Source organism: Podarcis tiliguerta (assembly GCF_965153285.1).
Source record: "Podarcis tiliguerta genome assembly, chromosome: 5".
In the NCBI taxonomy this organism is placed as follows: domain Eukaryota; kingdom Metazoa; phylum Chordata; class Lepidosauria; order Squamata; family Lacertidae; genus Podarcis; species Podarcis tiliguerta.
Genome location: NC_139538.1, coordinates 41079637 through 41096748, shown reverse-complemented (window position 1 = coordinate 41096748; position 17112 = coordinate 41079637). Strand labels below are relative to the sequence as shown.

Here is a 17112-nt window from a genome sequence, read left to right as displayed (position 1 = left end):
TCACTCCCACCCATTCCTCTTCATGCCTTGACACAGGCCTGAGGGCTACCCCCCTCCCCAACCCACAAGACCTGATGGATTGCAAGCAGCTGCTGTCCATCTGCCATTTCTCCAGGCTTTGCTCATTGCCTGGGGAGGGGGAGCACTGCAATGGAGTCAGCGCTGAGTGAGGGGAGAGATACCACTTTGCTATGACCCGGACTTTCAGCCTGACTTCTTTAAACATCGCATGAAGGCTCCACTTGTGACCACACATCGATAGCTATCTACATTGTCGTCCTTGATCATAGGACAGCAGCCTCACTCCTCCTGCAAGGTGTGTGCTCCATCTGGCTTCATAGTCACCAGCTGTTCCCACCCTCCGCTGCGCTTGCGGAGAGAAAGAGCCTTCTCAGGGATCGTCCTATAAATGCTGTGGCTTGTGAAGTAGGGCAGGGTTTCCCAAGCTTGAGTCTCTAGCTGTTTTTGGACTACAGCTCCCATCATGCCTAGCTAGCAGGGTTAGTGGTCAGGCATGATGGGAATTGTAGTCCAAAACCAGCTGGAATTTGGGAAACCCTGCAGTAGTGTTTCTCCAGGCATGGGGAATGTTAGACCCAGCAGTCAATTGCAGCCCCCAGCCCTCTCTGTTTGGCCCTTTGGACTCTCAGGCCACAACCTTCTCTCACTTTGCTTGAGCTTTTCAGTGGCTGGAATGTGTCCTGGAACTCTTGTCTGGATGGAGGAGAGGGATGCCAGCCTACTGTGCATAGGTGATGTTTACATTCATTGCCCCACCCACTTTTACCTCTGGCCACACCCACTTCTGGACATGTGACCCCCAGAAGATTGCCCTCAGGGTCTCCCACCCCTCTGCCTTCCCCTGCTGTTTCTCCACTTGCCCCTGTGGTCTTGCCTCCTGCAGGAAGAGCGAAGAAGCAGCAACCCCCAACGGAGGCACTGCATACCTCTGTGTTTTTACTCCACTCTATGACTCAGTCACACAAACACCATTGCCTAGTTTTTTAAAAAAACAAAACACAACAATCTTTATTGGCAGGAACAAGCTCTATGAAATGTGGAAACGGAGAGCCCTTTGGCGCTTGGGCTGGTGGAGTGGGGTCGAGGACTCTTCCCTGAGGTGACCAAGTGACCCCCTACACAGGGCCTTTGCCCTCCATGCTGTCGGCCGTCACAGTCCATTGCACATTAAATAACTCCACAGATAGCACCAGACCCTCTTCCCCAATCCCTTAAAGTTTAAGCCTCAGGAATGTTCTGGCTGGAGTGTGTAGCAGGCAAGGCCCAGATGCCTGGTTTCCTCTGCATCCATTCAGAGGTACGTCACAGGGTTCTGTGCCCAGGGGCAGGAAGCTGGCTCCTCCATGCCAGTGGTAGAGGTGGGGATGCCTGTGGGACTAGCCAGCAAACAGGGCCGCCCCCAAATACGTGGGCTCCTGAGGCAGAATTCTTCAGCGGGTGGAGCTGGTTGAGGTAGTCGCTCTGGACTGGGCTGCTCCCGTGCCCATCTGCCAGAGAGGCAAGAGGAAAGGGCCTCGTCTGAGCAGTGCTACTTTCTTGGCCTGGGTGGGGTAGGGGTGGGGGTGGAGAGAGAAGACTATAGCCTCCCAGCTCATTTCAGCCCCATTTCTGTCCGTAGCTGCCAACCTCAGTAAAAATAGGAAGCAGACTGTGCAGGCTGGGCTGTGATAAGCAGGCAAGGGGCAACAGGCACTGCAAGGATAGTTGTTGTTGCTGCTGCTGCTGCTGCATGTCACCCCAAGGCTGGTGGTGAGGCAGGGAGGCATGGAGACAATCCTTTCAGCTATCATTTTTGTGCCAGCTGGTATCTGCTGTTTACTCTGAGTTTTGAGCAGGTTCTGGGCCCAGGAACAGTTGAGAACCTGAATTCCTTGCACCGCATTTGCCTCAGACCAAGTTGCTGGCTAGTCTCTGCTGTGCCTCTTCATCGCATTCTATGTTGGCTCCATATTCATCACCTACAAGTGAGAGGAAGAAACAGTGGCTTTGGGTTACTTTTGACAGTGACTCAGAAACTACAACTAATCCAGAATAAGGCAGCCAGATGGTGACAGGGAGCAACCACTGGAACCATATAACACCAGTCCTAAAGGCTCCCAGGACGTTTCCGAGCACAATTCGAAGTGTTGGTGCTGACCTTTAAAGCCCTAAATGGCTCTGTATACCTGAAGGAGCACCTCGACCCCGTCATTCAGCCCAGACACTGAGATTCTCCTCCGATGGCCTTCTGGCGAACCGCAAGAATTGAAGCTACAGGGAACCAGGCAGAGGGCCTTCTCGGTAGTGGTGGCCACCCTGGGGAATGCCTTCCCATCAGATCTCAATGAAATAAACAACTATCTGACTTTTAGAGGACATCTGAAGGCAGCCCTGCATAAGGAAGTTTTTAATGTTTGATGTTTTATGGTGTTTTTATATTTTGCTGGAAGCCACCCAGGGTGGCTGGGGCAACCCAATCAGGTGGGTGGCTAATATAGTAATAATAATAATAATAATAGTAATAATAATACTTATACACTAGTGGCCCAATTTGTGGAAACCTTTTGGAAAAAGTGTATTTCCGAAGTTTGATAGCTCATAATACCACTTTTATTTTTAGTAATATCATTATATATATATCAATGGAAAGATAATTAAATGAAGAAACTTTGTAATGCAACAAAGTTTATAAAATTATCTGTATTCTATCAAAATTTATAGTCAAATAACCAGAAAAAGGAAGCACAATTTGCTTGGGTTGATATGCAGTAGCTTTCCTTCATTTGAATGTATTTTGGGGCATTTACATTCCCATTAATGACCCAAATTCTGCCCACACCTTTTGCTGTCATACAACCCCAGATCATAACACTATTCGTGTTCTGCAGTGCTGTTGCAATGTGCATCTCCCCCACCCAGCTTTGGCCATAGCCAAGGCTCCCTCGCTGTTCTCTTCTTACCCGTGTGGCACCCATGCAGCCAGATGCGGTGTCCATCATACTGGCACTGGCAGCGAAGGACATTGTTGGAGAAGTCTGACTCAGCTACCTCGTGTTTAGGATTCACAACCACCTGGTAGGGCAGAAGGTAGAGACTGCTGTAAGCGTGGCTCAGAGAGCTATTGTGGGAAGGGGATGTTCTGTGCCCCGATCGGTCCACCTGCCCATCCCTGTCACTTGCCACCACTTACCTGGAAGATGTAACTCCCACTTGGCACATCAGTGATGTCCACCCACTGGCAGTCAATGTCGTGTCTGTATGTGTCCCAGCAGCCTACGCTGACACCTTGCTCTCCAAAGTTGGCGCAGGCAAAGCGCCGCTGCAGTCCTGTAGGGGAATGACCATAGGCTGGGTTCTCAATGCACTGATACAGAATAAGGCCTGCCCTGCATCTCTACCAAGGTCCTCTGCTTTCAGGGACTGCTTGTGTGCATAACTTAGAATCATAGAATTGGAAGGGACAATGAGAGTCATGTAGTCCAACCCACTGGAGAGGACTTTATGGAACCGGGGGGGGGGGGGAGTGGCTCGGGGGGAAAGTTTGGGGACCCCAGCTGTAGAGGCAACCCCAGATTCTGGCTTTGGCCCTGCTCCCTCTTGGCACTTACCATCTGGGCAGTTGGTGTCCTCCAGGCAGAAGCTGGCCTTGTGTCCTTGAGCCACCCTGGAGCCATTGAGAGTCAGCAAGTCATAGTGGGTGAAAACCTCTATGCTGTGGTAGTGCCTGTGGGAGGAAGGGCCATCAGGAGCCTGCTGTGCAATCAGGGGAAGGTGAGGGTTGGGGAGAAAGTGGGCTGGGCTGGGCAGCGGCCACTGGAGCCCTTTTTTTGGGGTGGGGAGGAGTAGAAATCTGCTGATCCATGAAGCCGGGCAGTGCAGGAGGATTAGGCGGGGCTGTCGGCTGAGCTACTATTATAGCTCTGCAACCCCGCTCACCCATAATGACAAGCCTGGTGTCAACGTTGCTATTTTCCCAGATGCAACAAACTCCGCTTGCACCACAAAACATCTCGCCGGGGGTAAATGCTGCTCTTTGGGACACGTGAGCCTCATCTCACAGGGAGAGGAAGCCACTGGGTTTGGGGAGAGGAAAGGAAGTCTGGACCGCATATGCATAGCAGGGAGAACCTGACAATCAGTTTCTGGCATCCAGCTCCAAATCCTGCACGTGCTCCATAGGGCACCTGCATCCCTCTGCTAGCGGTGACTATGGCAGGAGTGGCAGCGCTGCGTCAAGAGGGAACCCCCTACCTGTGGCACTGGTGCCAGATCCAGGCGTGGCGCCCGGTTTTTGGAAGGAAGTCAGCCCGGCCGAGGTTGTGGATCTGCGAGGAGAAGCGCAGCAGGCGCCGGTGGCCGTAGGGCCACTCCATGCGATCGGCAGAGGCAGAAAGGCAGCCTTCCTCGTGCGCACAGGACAGCATGCTCAGTGGGCGGTCCTCTAGATAGGCAGTCTCCTGCACTATTTGGGCGCTCATCACCAGATCTGGGGCAGCTGCAAAGAGAAGTCCAAAGTTACATGAGGTGTCCCGCTGTCCCGACTGTGTGTGTAGTGGGAGGTTAAACTCTGACAACCCTGCTCTGCCGTACTGCTCCCTCCCAAGCGCCTCCTGAATAGCTGCATCCTTGGAACTCAGCACTGCAGTCCTTGGCTCAGCTTTGGCATATGGCCACAGAAAGGGCCTTGCAGAGCCAGGCAGAAGCCCGGACCGGGTAAATAATGTGCCCCCCCTTTTTTTACCCTGGGGATAACTGAGGTCTTATAAATAAGTAAGTATATAAATAATTTTCACAAAAGTTATGCAGACAAATAATTTTATTTCAGGGGCCCGGTGCATCCCCTGCGATTGTGAATATGCTGACCAAGCTCCCCTTTGGAATCGGAGGCCCAGGCCAAGTGGCCCATATGCCCCCCCCCTCTGTCTGGACCTGGCCAGAGATGAATCTACCTGCCTTCCCCCAGGACAGAACTGTGCTTCTCATGTTTTTTATTTATTACATTTATATGCCAGTTTTATGTTCCGAGGATCTCAAGGCGGTGTACATGGTTCTCCTTTTCTCCATTTAATCATCACAACCACCCTATGAGGTAGGCTAGGCTAAGAGATAGAAGGCGACGGGTCCAAGGTCACCCAAAGAGCTTCATGGCTGAGTAGGGATTCGAACCCTGCTCTCGCAGGTCCTGGTCCAAGACTCTAACCATTATGCCACACCAGCTCTCTACGTGGCTGCTACATCCCCACAGATGTAGCTGCCATATCATGTGATGCTGGTCTGTTTCCCTTTCCACTCACTGCTGGTGCAGGTGACTCCGGCAGAAAAGCGCCCCCCTCCGGACGGGCAGTGCACAGGCCCATGGTGCTGGCACTCCAGGATGGAGAGTTCAGTGCCTTTGCAGCGCACGCCGCTCAGCACCACCTTGGCAGCGTCAGAGTTTCCCTGCCAGTACCACGTCTCCTGGAAAGAGAGCAAAGGCAATTCTGTTGAGCAAAACCCCACACGACCCTGGGAGCATTGGGTGTGAAGCAGCCCTTCTTCATCGCACAAGCTCCAGGGCGCCCTGTTCAACTCCTCCCCAGCTCTGGATGCTTGGACAGGAATCCTCAGCCTCCATCCGTGCGACTGAGGAAGTGAGCCACTTGCAGCTGACTGCTCAAGGGAGGATCAGAACCTGGATCTGGGTGCAAGAACTCACCTGGAGAGCATGGCTGGCAAAGCCCAGCCCCAGTTGCCGGCACACGACCATGGCTTCCTGGAGTCCCCAGTGTTCCCCGCAGACGGCACCCCAGCGCAAGGCACCTCCCTTGGAAACCAGGATCTCAACCACGCCCTCCTCTGGAGTGCGCCCTCCGGCCAGGCGTACCTGAAAGAGGGAAATGGATTAATGGGCTAGATCATTCCAGTGTAGTAAGGTCTGGGTCACAGGTGTACCTATGACCACTGCTAAGAATTCAGAGAAGGAAAGGGCCCAGTGACTAAGGGATGCAGGCTTGAGAGCACCTCACCTCTTGGATGAACCAAGTGGCAGCTGTTTGTCTTCACATGGGCTTGAGATGGGCCTCAGCCGCTTTCCAGCCCCCCAGCCCTGAACTTTGGGCCCAGCAAGTGTCATTTCAGCTACCAGAGTCTAAAAGAATAACACCTGATCCCCCTCCTCGTGTTATTTGTCTCGCTCCCTGTGTGCCCCCAAGGAATCGGGTCTTACCTGGCTCCGAGCTTCTGTCCGGGGCACATTACAGCGAACAGCCGCATCTGCTTCGTGACGGCACCCCGTCTGCATCGCCCCTTGGGAGCGGCACTCTGCCAGCGAGCGCTCGTAGCCCCTGCACCGCACTCTTGTCAAGTGGATGGGACCCAGGCCTGTAACAGGAGCCGCTTTTAGTAGGGATGGACAGTCACCAGACTGGTCTCACTGCTTCCCCAACCTCTGTTTTTGTGGACTTGTAGAGTCAGGAGGGACCACGAGGGCCACCCAGTTCAACCCCCTACAATGTAGGACTCTTTTGCCCAACGTGGGGCTCAAACCCACGACCCTGAGATTAAGAGGCTCACTCACGCTCTACCAACTGAGCTATCCCAGCAGGATGTTTTGCTTGGCTCTTCCTCTCCCTGCTGCTTCTTCTTCTTCCTCCCCTGCCTCAACAGTCCCTTGGATCTCTCTCCCCAGCCCACACTCTCCATCACCAAATATTCCTTCTGCCACCCTCCACGGGTCTCCCTTTCCCCGTCCAAACTGTGTGGCTTTGTGGTGTGTTCTAGAGGGAGGGACATTCGGCTGGTCCTTTCCTTGTCTCTCCTTCCCCCATAGGACGAGGGAAGCTCCCCTATAATGCTTGCATAGCCTCATCCTCCACTCACCTTGGCCCAGCTGAGCCCTGGAAAGAGCTTCTCGTGCCGTGCCATATCCCAGTTGTCGGCACACCACACTGGCGGCAGGCAGGTCCCAGTCTTCATCACACACGGTGCCCCACTGGCCACCCACCAGCACTTCCACACGTCCTTCGCCTACTTGTGCGCCCGCACGGAGACGAACCTGCTGCTCCTGCAGGAGTGGAAAGGCGGGTATGAGTCAAAGCAGGCATGAGGGCACCTGCCTGTCTTGACAAAACTGCCAACTTGAATAAAATATTGGCATGGAGCAGGTAAGCCCCACCCCACATAACTGATCACAGGAAGTAGCACACGCACACCATTTGAATGGCAATGCTCATCAACTCTGGGGCAGCAGCCCCCTCAAATATCTTATTGGGGGGCCGAAGGGATGTTGCCCCCCAGGAATTGGCTGCTAGGACTGGGTGACTTCTAAAGTAGCAATGACAGGGAAGACCAAGAGGGAAATAATGGGGTTTTTTGCCATGACAGTGCAGTTGCTGGTGGATTCTGCAGTTCCCCTGCACCATCAGTTCTACGCTTGATAGGAAGACTTTGGTCTAGTTCTTGATTTTATAGCCTTATCTTTTGTAAACCGCTTTGAGGTGTCCCCACCCCTTTACAATCAAGCAGTGTTTAAATTTTATGAAATAAATAAAGGAATCCTTCTTTGCAAGGTGTGTCTGACACTGACTCTGCCCAGTGCCCCCTTCTGCTTACCTCTTTGGGCTTGGCTTGGCCAGGCAGCTTGGCTCTGCTAGGCTGGAACTGTGGTCCTGCTATACAGCTGACCAGGGCATGCATGCCCCGGGGACAGGAAGATTGGTTCCTAGCTGGGGGAGGCACATGCAGCTTGCATTCACCCAGATGGGCCTCCGTGCCCAGGCACTTGATCCGGTGGATCCAGAACGTGTTGTTCGCGGTCAGGCTCTTTAAACTGTAAAATTAAAAGGCAGAGGTGATAGGGAGGTGGGTGAACCCCATCCCAAATGATCTTTCCTCTCACAATCTTTGCTGGTGCTTCAAAAATTTGCTGCTACGAACTCTTGGGAGCAAGCAGGGAAAGTGGGTGGGGCAAACGAATCCCTGAGACCCACATCTCACTTCTGGCTCTGAGCCTGAGGCAGACATTGCCCACCCTGACTCTTGGACAGGGTAGGTGAGAGGGGTCAGCCTTGTGCAGAGATCTCATATTCTGGCCTCTAGAGATGATGCTTCTCCTTCCAAGCATTTCCAAGTCTCCTCTTATCACATTTTGATTGTGCACTGCTGAACAGAAGGACAAGACTAGTAAAAATCCTCACCTGGACCGTGGATCCTTCAGCTTCTGATTCCAGAGTTTCCTGAAGGGTGAAAAGATTGAATATCAGTGCATCAGGAGAGTGGTATTGAGAACACGCATGGTGTGTCAGGAGTTGCCACTTCTATAGAGACCCAAATGTGCTTTCTATTGAGACGTTTTGCAGTGGGATTTTTTCTGGGGGGCACACAGTGGTACGCATACCCCTCAACATCTTGCGTATCTTTGTACTTTTGTCCATTTACTGTATTTATTTTCCCCAATTTGAACTATAAAATGGTGATTTATTTTTTTAGTCAAAATAAGAGTACCCCTAAATATTTTTTAAGAAAAAAAGCACTGACTTTTTGTTTGGGTGGGTTCTTTATCAAAAAGTTCATCATCTTAGATTATAAACACTTATTTGGCTACTACTACTATTGCTAATAGTCATAACAATTTATTTATTTATCACCTTTCTCACACATCTCAAAGTAATGTACGACATGTAATAAAAATAGTAAAAAAAACCAACAACACAGAAAACAGCAGTAAATTTAAAAGACACAATACAGTGGTACCTCGGGTTAAAAACTTAATTGGTTCTGGAGGTACGTTCTTAACCTGAAACTGTTCTTAACCTGAGGTGCCACTTTAGCTAATGGGGTCTCCTGCTGCCTCCGCTGCACGATTTCTGTTCTCATCCTGAAGTAAAGCTCTTAACCCGAGGTACTATTTCTGGGTTAGCAGAGTCTGTAACCTGAAGCATCTGTAACCTGAGGTACCACTGTACAAAGTAAACACCCCTGCCAGAGCCTTATTCATCCAACTGCCCTTCCTTTCTCCCACTTTTCCCCTCTGGGGGAGCTGCCCACATTTCAAACAGCAACTGGATGATGCTACTGTTGTCATGCCCTCACCACCACCGGACTCCTGGAAAGCTGCATGGTTTCTCCTGTAAACAAATTCCAGAGCTGTGGCAGATGGTACAAGACTGCCAGCAGCCACAGAAAAGGATGGGTAATCTAAATCAAGATTGTGCAGCTGTACCAAGGGCCTTGGCATCTTTAGCTGAATCCTCACCCTCATGGTCTGGGAAGATGGGCCCAAGTCTTTCCACAGCCCGCTTTGGCTGCAAGAAATATGTTGGTCTGGGGAGGAAGCCTCCCGGGCTCAGAGCCAGAAACAGCAGGTCCTTCTCCTCTGTGAGAAGCTGCCTGGGCCAGCCCCAGCCTTCTCTGTAATTACCCCACTGCGGTTTGGCTCATCCCGCCAGAGAGATGGTCCTGGCACCCACACCTGCTCATTGCAGGGCTATATTTATAGAGAGAATGGTGGGTGGAGCATGGAAGATGAGCAGAAGAAAACAGGGGCACGTGGGACTACCAGCACGTGAGGGGGGGGGGCATAGTCAGATCCCACAAAGCCACAGGAATGGGACAGGACAGTCGTGGGAGACAAAAATGGACATTGAGGCAAGACATAGAGAGGCCATTGTGCCCCAGGAAGCCGCTCATGTGCACCAGTCACCTGTGTATGCAGGACTATTGTGAAAATGGTGTTAAAAAACCACACCAAATCACATACTGCATAAGACTCTGGGGTAGCTCAGTTGGTAGAACAGGAGACTGTCAGTCTCAGGGTTGTGGGTTCAAGCCCCAGGATGGGCAAAAGATTCCTGCGTTGCAGAGGGTTGGACTAGATGACCCTCGTGGTCCCTTCCAACTCTACAGTTCTATGAGTCTATGTGAGAACAGCCATAGCTCAGTGGTAGAGCATCTGCTTTGCAGCAGAAGCTCCCCAGTTCAAGCCCCAGCATCTCTAAGGTAGGGCTGGGAAAGTTTCCCTCCCCGAAACTGTCAGTCAGCATAGACAATAGTGTTAGAGATGTGGAGTCGACCTAGAAGTTAAGAAATGCTAGGATTTGGGGTTCTTTGTGATATGAAGGGAGAATATAAGCTGCAAGGGGGTTCCTGGCTGGCTGAGGGAAGAGCAGAGCTGTGAGCATTACAACAGAGAACCATTTTGCAATTTTTGCAAAATTGCAAAAGTAGATCAAAGACTATTCATGTATGCCCCAACAGCAGCAAGAATTTTGTTAGCCCAAAGGTGGAAGTCACAAGAATTATCAACGATTGAAGGGTGGCAGACTAAGATGATGGACTATGTGGAGTTAGCCAAGCTGACTTTTAGGATCTGGAACCAAGGCGGCCAGAAATTCCAAAGAGATTGGAGTAAATTTATTGAGTACTTGAAAGATTATTGCAAAAATGTGAAGACACTAGCCGGACTGAAATAAATCTTGTAATGTGACGTAAAAAATAGTATCTGATCATGGACCAAAAAATAACTTGATGTATACTGAAGGACAGAAACTGGCAGTTGAAATGTGCATGCAATTTATTAGAAATTGGGAAACCAGTTGAAGGGAAGGAAGGAAGTCATGGGCTCGGTGGAGCAAAAGTATTTGATTTGTGTTTGAAAAGTTGTTATATTTTGTGTTATAAAAAAAGGAAAATAATAAAAGTTAGAGAGCCATTGAGGGTCATCAACAACTCCTTGTCCCAGGTATGACCAGAGACTGGAGATTTGGAAGGTTGCCAGGGTAACAGCTCAGGGGAGGGCAAGGGGTTTCTGGGAAGAAGAAAGAGGAGGAAGGGAAAATATTGGTGAGGGTGAAGGAAAGACTGCCTGCACTGCTGTGGACCATGCTGTAGGATCTGAACCTCTTCCATGCAGATGGAAGGTGTAAACAGGCGAATAAATGGTATTTCTTAAAGCATAACAACCTCTGCTGTGTCTTCTGTTCTCAAAAGGGACACAGAATCTGTGTGGGCGCCTGAGATCCCGTGTGGGACAGGTGCCAGGCTTCTGTAACAATAGCAAGCAAGGTAGACCTAATCATCTGACTTAAACAGCTTCCAGTGTTCCTATGCACCAAATGCTTCCCCACCAAACATCCTATACTGATGCATCAAGCTGCCTCGCATCATGGGTGCCCTCTGTCGCTTTCTCAGCCGCATCTGCACCACTGCACCCTGACAAGGCAACTTGCCCTTCCACCTGTGCAGCCCCCCACCAGCTCTGACCTGTAGAAGCCTGTGGCAACTCGTCCTTCCTTGGGGAAGCCCAGCATCCCGCACACCACTCGAGTGTTGTTGCGCGTCCAGCCGGCATCACACACCTGGCGCCAACGCCCGTGGATTTTCACTTCCAGGGCGCCTTCTGTGATGGGAGAAGCCAACTTGGCCCTGGCCAGGATCGGCTTGATACGCACCTCTTCCACTCTGGAGTCCTGCACAAAAGAAAGGAAATGGTACGTGTTACTTCACCCGTCCACAGATGAGGGGAGACATGTTCCAAGGTTGGGTTTGTCTCCCATTAGGCTGCAGATTTATGGCCAGTTACTGAGGAATATGTACCATGAAACTCACTTTGGCTCACATCAGAGTAAATAGGCATGAGATGTGGGTCTAAGCCAGATGTGGGGAACCTTTAGCTCTCCAGATGTTGCTGAACTCGTGAGTCCCATCATCTCTACCCATTGGCCAACTGGTAGGAGTTATCGTTCAGTGACATCTGGAGGGTCAAAGGCTGTCCACACCTGCTCCAAGCCCCTCTTGCAGAGCTCCAGTGTCCGATGAGAGGCCCTCACCTGGATGCGTGCTGTAGCTGGGTTGGATCGGCGTAGACCTGTGCAGATCACGCCCGTGTCCTCGTTGTGGTTGCAGTCTGTCACACCCCAGCCATTGGATTCACACTCAGCCAAGGAACTTTCTGTGCCAGAGCAGCGCATGTTGTCCAGCCAGATGGGGCCTATGGATAGACAGAACAAGGATTCCTAGCTATTCTTTTTCCAAGCATGGCTGTCACAGCCTCCAGGTAGGTGCCACTTTCCTAGGAAAACCCATACTCTGATTTATACTGAAAGGCAGGGGTAGGCAGAAAGCAGACAAAAACCTACTGGTAGGAGACCGCTGGGTGATCTTCAGTAGGTGATCAAGGGTTTCTTGGCTCCTAATTTTAGTTGCTTGGAAACAGGAATGATAACGCCATATTCCTGTACCCACTTCTCTGGGAGCAAGTCCCATTGAGCTATTTCTGAGTTAACATGTATAGGATTGTACTGTAAAAGAAAAGCACCTATCTTTTTCTAAATGAGGCTGCTGAGGGTGGGTGGAAAGATGGAGATGATTTTGGAGCAAAAAGACCCCTGAGTTCAGTTTGGGTACCAAAACCAGATTTCTGTGCTACTTATGTGCTCATTCTAAACAAATATCTGCCTCTTTGGAGCCACTATTTTGTACCTGGTTCTGGATGGTGAACGTTGGGGTTCATGTTTGGAGGGGGGGATCCAGAGTACATCCCCTAAACCTGAAGTCTGCCCATCCCTGCTAAGGTAAATCTTCCCATTAGCACAACACCAAAGCATTTGACATTAGAACAAGGACTTAATTTATCATGCAGATTTCTCTGGGCAGATTGACTGTGCTAATCGGATGCCAGACTATCTGCGGCGACATGAGATATTTTCAGACCTGAGATATTTTCAGACCTGAGATATTTTCAGTAGAATTACCTGACCGAAAAGAAAAGAAAAAAGCACCATGGATATAAATTAGCCGGAACGAAATACGCTGCATCATAGAGGGGGTCTGGCATTTCACAGCCCCCTAGACCTGGATGCATAGGTTCAAGATGGAGACGTACGTTTCAGATGTGCGTGCCAACAGACAAGCACATTTTCAAAAGTAATTTCTCCACCTTTGGTGCCACTCCAGGTTGGCATCTCTGTGCCCTTGGCAAGGCAGCCAGCACTTTGGAACACTGAGGAGGGTTGAAGTGAGCCATTAGCAGGGAGTTCCTTCTAAAAAACTTCAGGTGGCACACTTGCCCTGCTCTTTATGGTGCCCCTTGCCGAGAGCAGTTTTACTGAGGTGTGCCAGACCAAATCTTCCACCCACTGCGAGCCCTTGGTGACACTGGAGCTGATAAGAAGGCTAGAGCCTGACCAAAGCACTTGTTTCTAAAAAGAAATGTGCTGTACAGCTCAGACTGGCCTGGAAGCAGCATTTCAGATCCTGAAAACAAGGGCCCATGATCTTAATGTGGACTGTGGTTACTTGACAGTGAAGACAATGCTCTCTGTACCTGCTCAGAGGTCCTCTTTGCAGGACCTCAGCTTGGAAACTGGGAATAGGTCAGAAGGCTGAAGTCTGCAGGATAGCTCAGTCAGTAGAGCACAAGACTCTTAATCTCATGGTCGTAGGTTCAAGCCCAACATTGGGGGAAAAGATTCCTGGATTGCAGGGGGTTGGACTAGATGACCCTCGTGGTCCCTTCCAGCTCTACAGTTCCATGATTCTATTATGAAACCCATCTAAATCTGAGCCCAGCAGCAGCAGCACCCCATGTCCCCCCATTCCAGTTCCTCCTTACCATCTCCTGGGCCATACTTGGCACTGTGCGCCCAGTTCACGGCACCTTCGTAGCCCAGCTCCCTGCAAGCCACGCCCGCCACATGGATGTTGAAGTCGTCGTCACACACGGTGCCCCACTGCCCATTGTACAACACTTCCAGCCGCCCTTCGCCTACTTGGCTCCTGGGCCCCACCAGCCGCAGCTGAATCTGTGGACGCTGGGCCCAGCTGGGCCCAGCCAGGCATGCCAGCAGAAGGAAGGTGAGATGAGAAAGCATCGTGGGTCCAAGGATGACTGCAAGACCTGGGAAATATGAGAAACCTGATTAGTGGAAACATAGTTTTCTGGGTAAGGAACGAGGTCAGCGGAACTCCCTGCTACAATGAAACCATGTTTGATCAGGTATCATTACAGACACACAAAGTTACAGTGTGAGAAGGAAAGCGGCTGGGCAAGTCTAACAGGGTTGGTCCTTCCCAAAAGACTGGATATTGTACTACAGCAGGGGCCTCCAGTTGCTGTTGGACTCCATCTCCCATCAGCCCTAGTCAGCAGAGCCAATGGCTAGGGATGATGGGAGTTGTAGTCCAGACTCATCACGTTAGTTTTTCCCATCCTATTGTCATGCTAGGGACAAATGAAGACAGGATAAAACTATGCAGTTAAATGGTTTCTATTGTTAGTTACTGCGACTGATTTTTTAAAACATTTATATCCTGCTTTTCCACTGGAGATTTTCAAGGTGACTTGTAACACAGTATTTTAAAAACTAACACTCGTCTGGGAGAGTGTGTGTGAAAACAGCCAAAACAAAAAATGCAGGACCAGGAAATGATGATAGTTATCCCACGCGAAGCACCTAACACTGATACCCTACAGGGTTTAAACAAAACAAAAAAACGCACAGCCCGTTCCTCCAGGATGAATGGATGGCCGGCAGACAGATGTGGAGGGACAGAGAGACAGATGTGAACAGGTTGAGGCAAGAACATTCCAGCCACCCACACGCGCGGGATGGTGACTTATAATCTTCTGCTGAATACCTCCAATTCAGAGAGCTGAGGTGTTTGTTTGTCTGCTTTTCCTTTATTTAGACGCTGCCTTGGGTGGTTTGGGGGGGGGCGGGGGTAGCGGTTGTCAGTGTTTTCACCTGAGAATGCAGAGCTCACAGAATCGGAAGAGACTCCAGAGTCATCTAGTTCAAGCCCCTCATGGGAGAGAAAAGGAAACATTGCTGGACCCTCCCCTCTTTTATCGCTATTTTCCCAATGCCCCCCCCCCCTCAAAATCAACAGAATGCACTTGCTGTTGAGATCCATGTTCCATTACTTTCTACCACCTGGTGTTTTTTTTTTTGGGGGGGGGGGTTCTGTCTTGCAAAATAACTGACGCGCCCGATTTTTGGGGGAAAGAGTTGCAGGGGACACCCCCCTCTCCCCCACCCCCAAAATAATAAATCTCCCCAGAAATCCAGAGCCAGTCCCGCAAAACCTCTCTCCCCAGCGAGACTTTCCGTCTGAATACTCACGTGCACGCGCGGCTCAGCCAGTCCAGGAGAAGGAGAGACGGGGCTTCAGGCAACAAGTGAGCGATGCTGGCGGCCACGAGCGACGGAGCCGGAGAGGAGAAGCGCAGGGGCTGCGGGCGCTCAGGCGGCGTCGATCCCGACCAGGATGTCCACGCGGAGCAGAGAGCGAGAGGTGAGCCGAGCCTGTCTCCGCGCTGCCGCCTCTCGTCCGCTCCGTCCGCAGCCCGTCCCGTCCAGCCTTTTTATCGTGGCGGCCGCCCCCTCTGGCTCTAGGACAGATCCGAGAAGGGGCAGGGCAGGACGGAGCCTCGACTGCCTGGATGCTCAAGAGGGAGGGGGGGCCTTCAGAAAGAGCCCACGAATAGGGTGGCCGCAGCCTGCCGCTGCTTTCTCCATCTCAGGGGGAAAAACACTTTGGGCAGGTCCCTTTGCGTTTAAATCAGGGCTGGGGAACAGGTGGTCCTCCAGATAGCGTTGGAGGGCTTTTCCCATCATTCCTGACCATCGCTCTTGCTGACTCCAGCTTTTGGGCGCCAGAGTCCAATAAAAAGATTCCCGCTTGCCCAGGGGTTGGAATAGATGGCCCATGGGGTCCCATCCAATTCTACGATTCTATGATTCACAGGTTCGCCAGCCCAGTCTTGAAAGCTGCCAAGAGAAGAATTCAACAGCTGAAGTATTGATGCATCTGGGGTAGACTTCACCTGTTGGATATCCTCCTGAAAGGGCATCTGGGCAGAGAAAAGGGCAATGTGATTTGCAGGGAGGATGGGGAAGTCCATGCCAGGATGCTGCCAGTTGAATGCTTGTGTTTGTGCCTCTCCAAACCTTACGTGTCCAGGACTGAGTTGGCCCAAAGTGCATGGGCATCCTGTGACCCTGTTGGATGACCAGGGCTGGAGAGAGAAGCTATGCCACATATTTAAGGGGAAACCCAAGAGGCTCTCTGGCCTGTTGGGTGTGTGTGGAAGGTTTCTCTTTTGAAGAAGGGTAGAAGAAGCTAAAGCAGCAGCAATACAGACTTGCTCCTGATACACCCTAATAGTTGGCATCGCTCCTGGAGCAGGATTGGAATCTGAGCAAACTTTTCCTGCATTGATCCCATCAACATCCCTGGGATGGGAAACCTTAGCTCTGTCCCAGAATGCCCACGTGGCCACAGCCAAGTCTCACCATCTTCCTTAACTTCACTAAGCAGAAGCTTGAAGGCTCTGCCATCTCAAGTTTTGAAATCTTTAGATTTCAGACAAAACCAAGCAAGATTCCTGGTAGGCAGTTGTTTCCCCAAAATTGTTTTCCAAAGGAAATAAGAAGCCTGTGTTTCAAAGGCTATGGATGATGGATCTCACATTAGGTTTCACAGGTAGCAGTTCTGATTCTCTCTCTCTCTCTCCAACAAAGGAAGAGGATCTTTGCCTCTCTGCTCCCTTTCATGTGAGAGTCTGCCTAATCACAAGAGAGCCAAGGCTGTGAAAAGAATGAAATGCAGGGTTCAAATGCTCAGGCCTTGGATGTGGAGTCAGCTTACATCAAAGCCTGCCTAAGATATTTTTCTGCCTGAGGAAAGACAAGATGTTGCCTTCTCCTAGTCAGTGTATGGAAACCAGCAACATTGGCAGTTGACTCTTCCACACTGGCAACATGGCAATGCCCTCAACTGAATCTGACGGTACCAGGCTAGCCTGAGGGTGGGGTGCAGGGCTGGTCATGTGGTCTTCTGCACACCTCTGTCTGTTCCACACTCCTGAGCATCTGCCTGACTCTGCCTAATGGTAGGGTCGGCACCAAATTACATCTCAACATAGTGTCCTCATCTGCATAATTATTCTCACCTAAGGTTGTACCTACAACAATTGTCTGCTCAACAAAATTGCAAATCTCTAAAACAGCTTGCTGCTGGTTATTCACACAACCCTTCCCTTCAAAAGATCGCAGGACCAAGAATCTTCTAAGGGCACTTTCACACAACCTTTTAAAAGAAAAAACTACCATCCTGATTTCTTGTGGGGATATT

At 50.8% G+C, this 17112-nt stretch overlaps 1 protein-coding gene and 1 long non-coding RNA gene across 3 annotated transcripts; one reads left to right on the top strand and one right to left on the bottom strand.

Moving 5' to 3' along the window:
• Positions 1-1000: 1000 nt before the first annotated feature.
• Positions 1001-16475, bottom strand: LOXL4 (lysyl oxidase like 4). Of its 2 annotated transcripts, XM_083443807.1 has the most exons (15): positions 15099-16475; positions 13589-13873; positions 11805-11965; positions 11239-11444; positions 8175-8213; positions 7591-7807; positions 6859-7042; positions 6206-6360; positions 5696-5863; positions 5295-5457; positions 4252-4495; positions 3609-3724; positions 3191-3327; positions 2961-3072; positions 1001-1979 (listed from the first exon to the last, which is right to left on the bottom strand). In XM_083443807.1, exons 2-15 carry the CDS (start codon positions 13845-13847, stop codon positions 1909-1911), a joined length of 2232 nt encoding a protein of 743 aa, XP_083299933.1. In that variant the 5' UTR covers positions 13848-13873; positions 15099-16475; the 3' UTR covers positions 1001-1908. The 2 variants fall into 2 exon arrangements, with proteins under 2 accessions (XP_083299933.1, XP_083299934.1); XM_083443808.1 differs by lacking the exon at positions 15099-16475 and having other exon boundaries at positions 13589-15013.
• LOC310679129 lies at positions 7804-10691 on the top strand. The gene is made up of 2 exons (XR_014512122.1): positions 7804-8726; positions 8947-10691. It is a non-coding gene; the product is annotated as an uncharacterized lncRNA (long non-coding RNA).
• Positions 16476-17112: the final 637 nt, after the last annotated feature.

Coding starts and splice junctions, on each gene's coding strand:
- LOXL4 (XM_083443807.1), bottom strand. CDS start 13,847: ATGCTTTCTCATCTCACCTTCCTTCTGCTGGCATGCCTGGCTGGGCCC. Junction 11,966..13,588: donor CAAGTATGGCCCAGGAGATG/GTAAGGAGGAAC, acceptor GTCTATCCATAG/GCCCCATCTGGCTGGACAAC. Junction 3,328..3,608: donor GGACACCAACTGCCCAGATG/GTAAGTGCCAAG, acceptor ATTCCCCTACAG/GACTGCAGCGGCGCTTTGCC.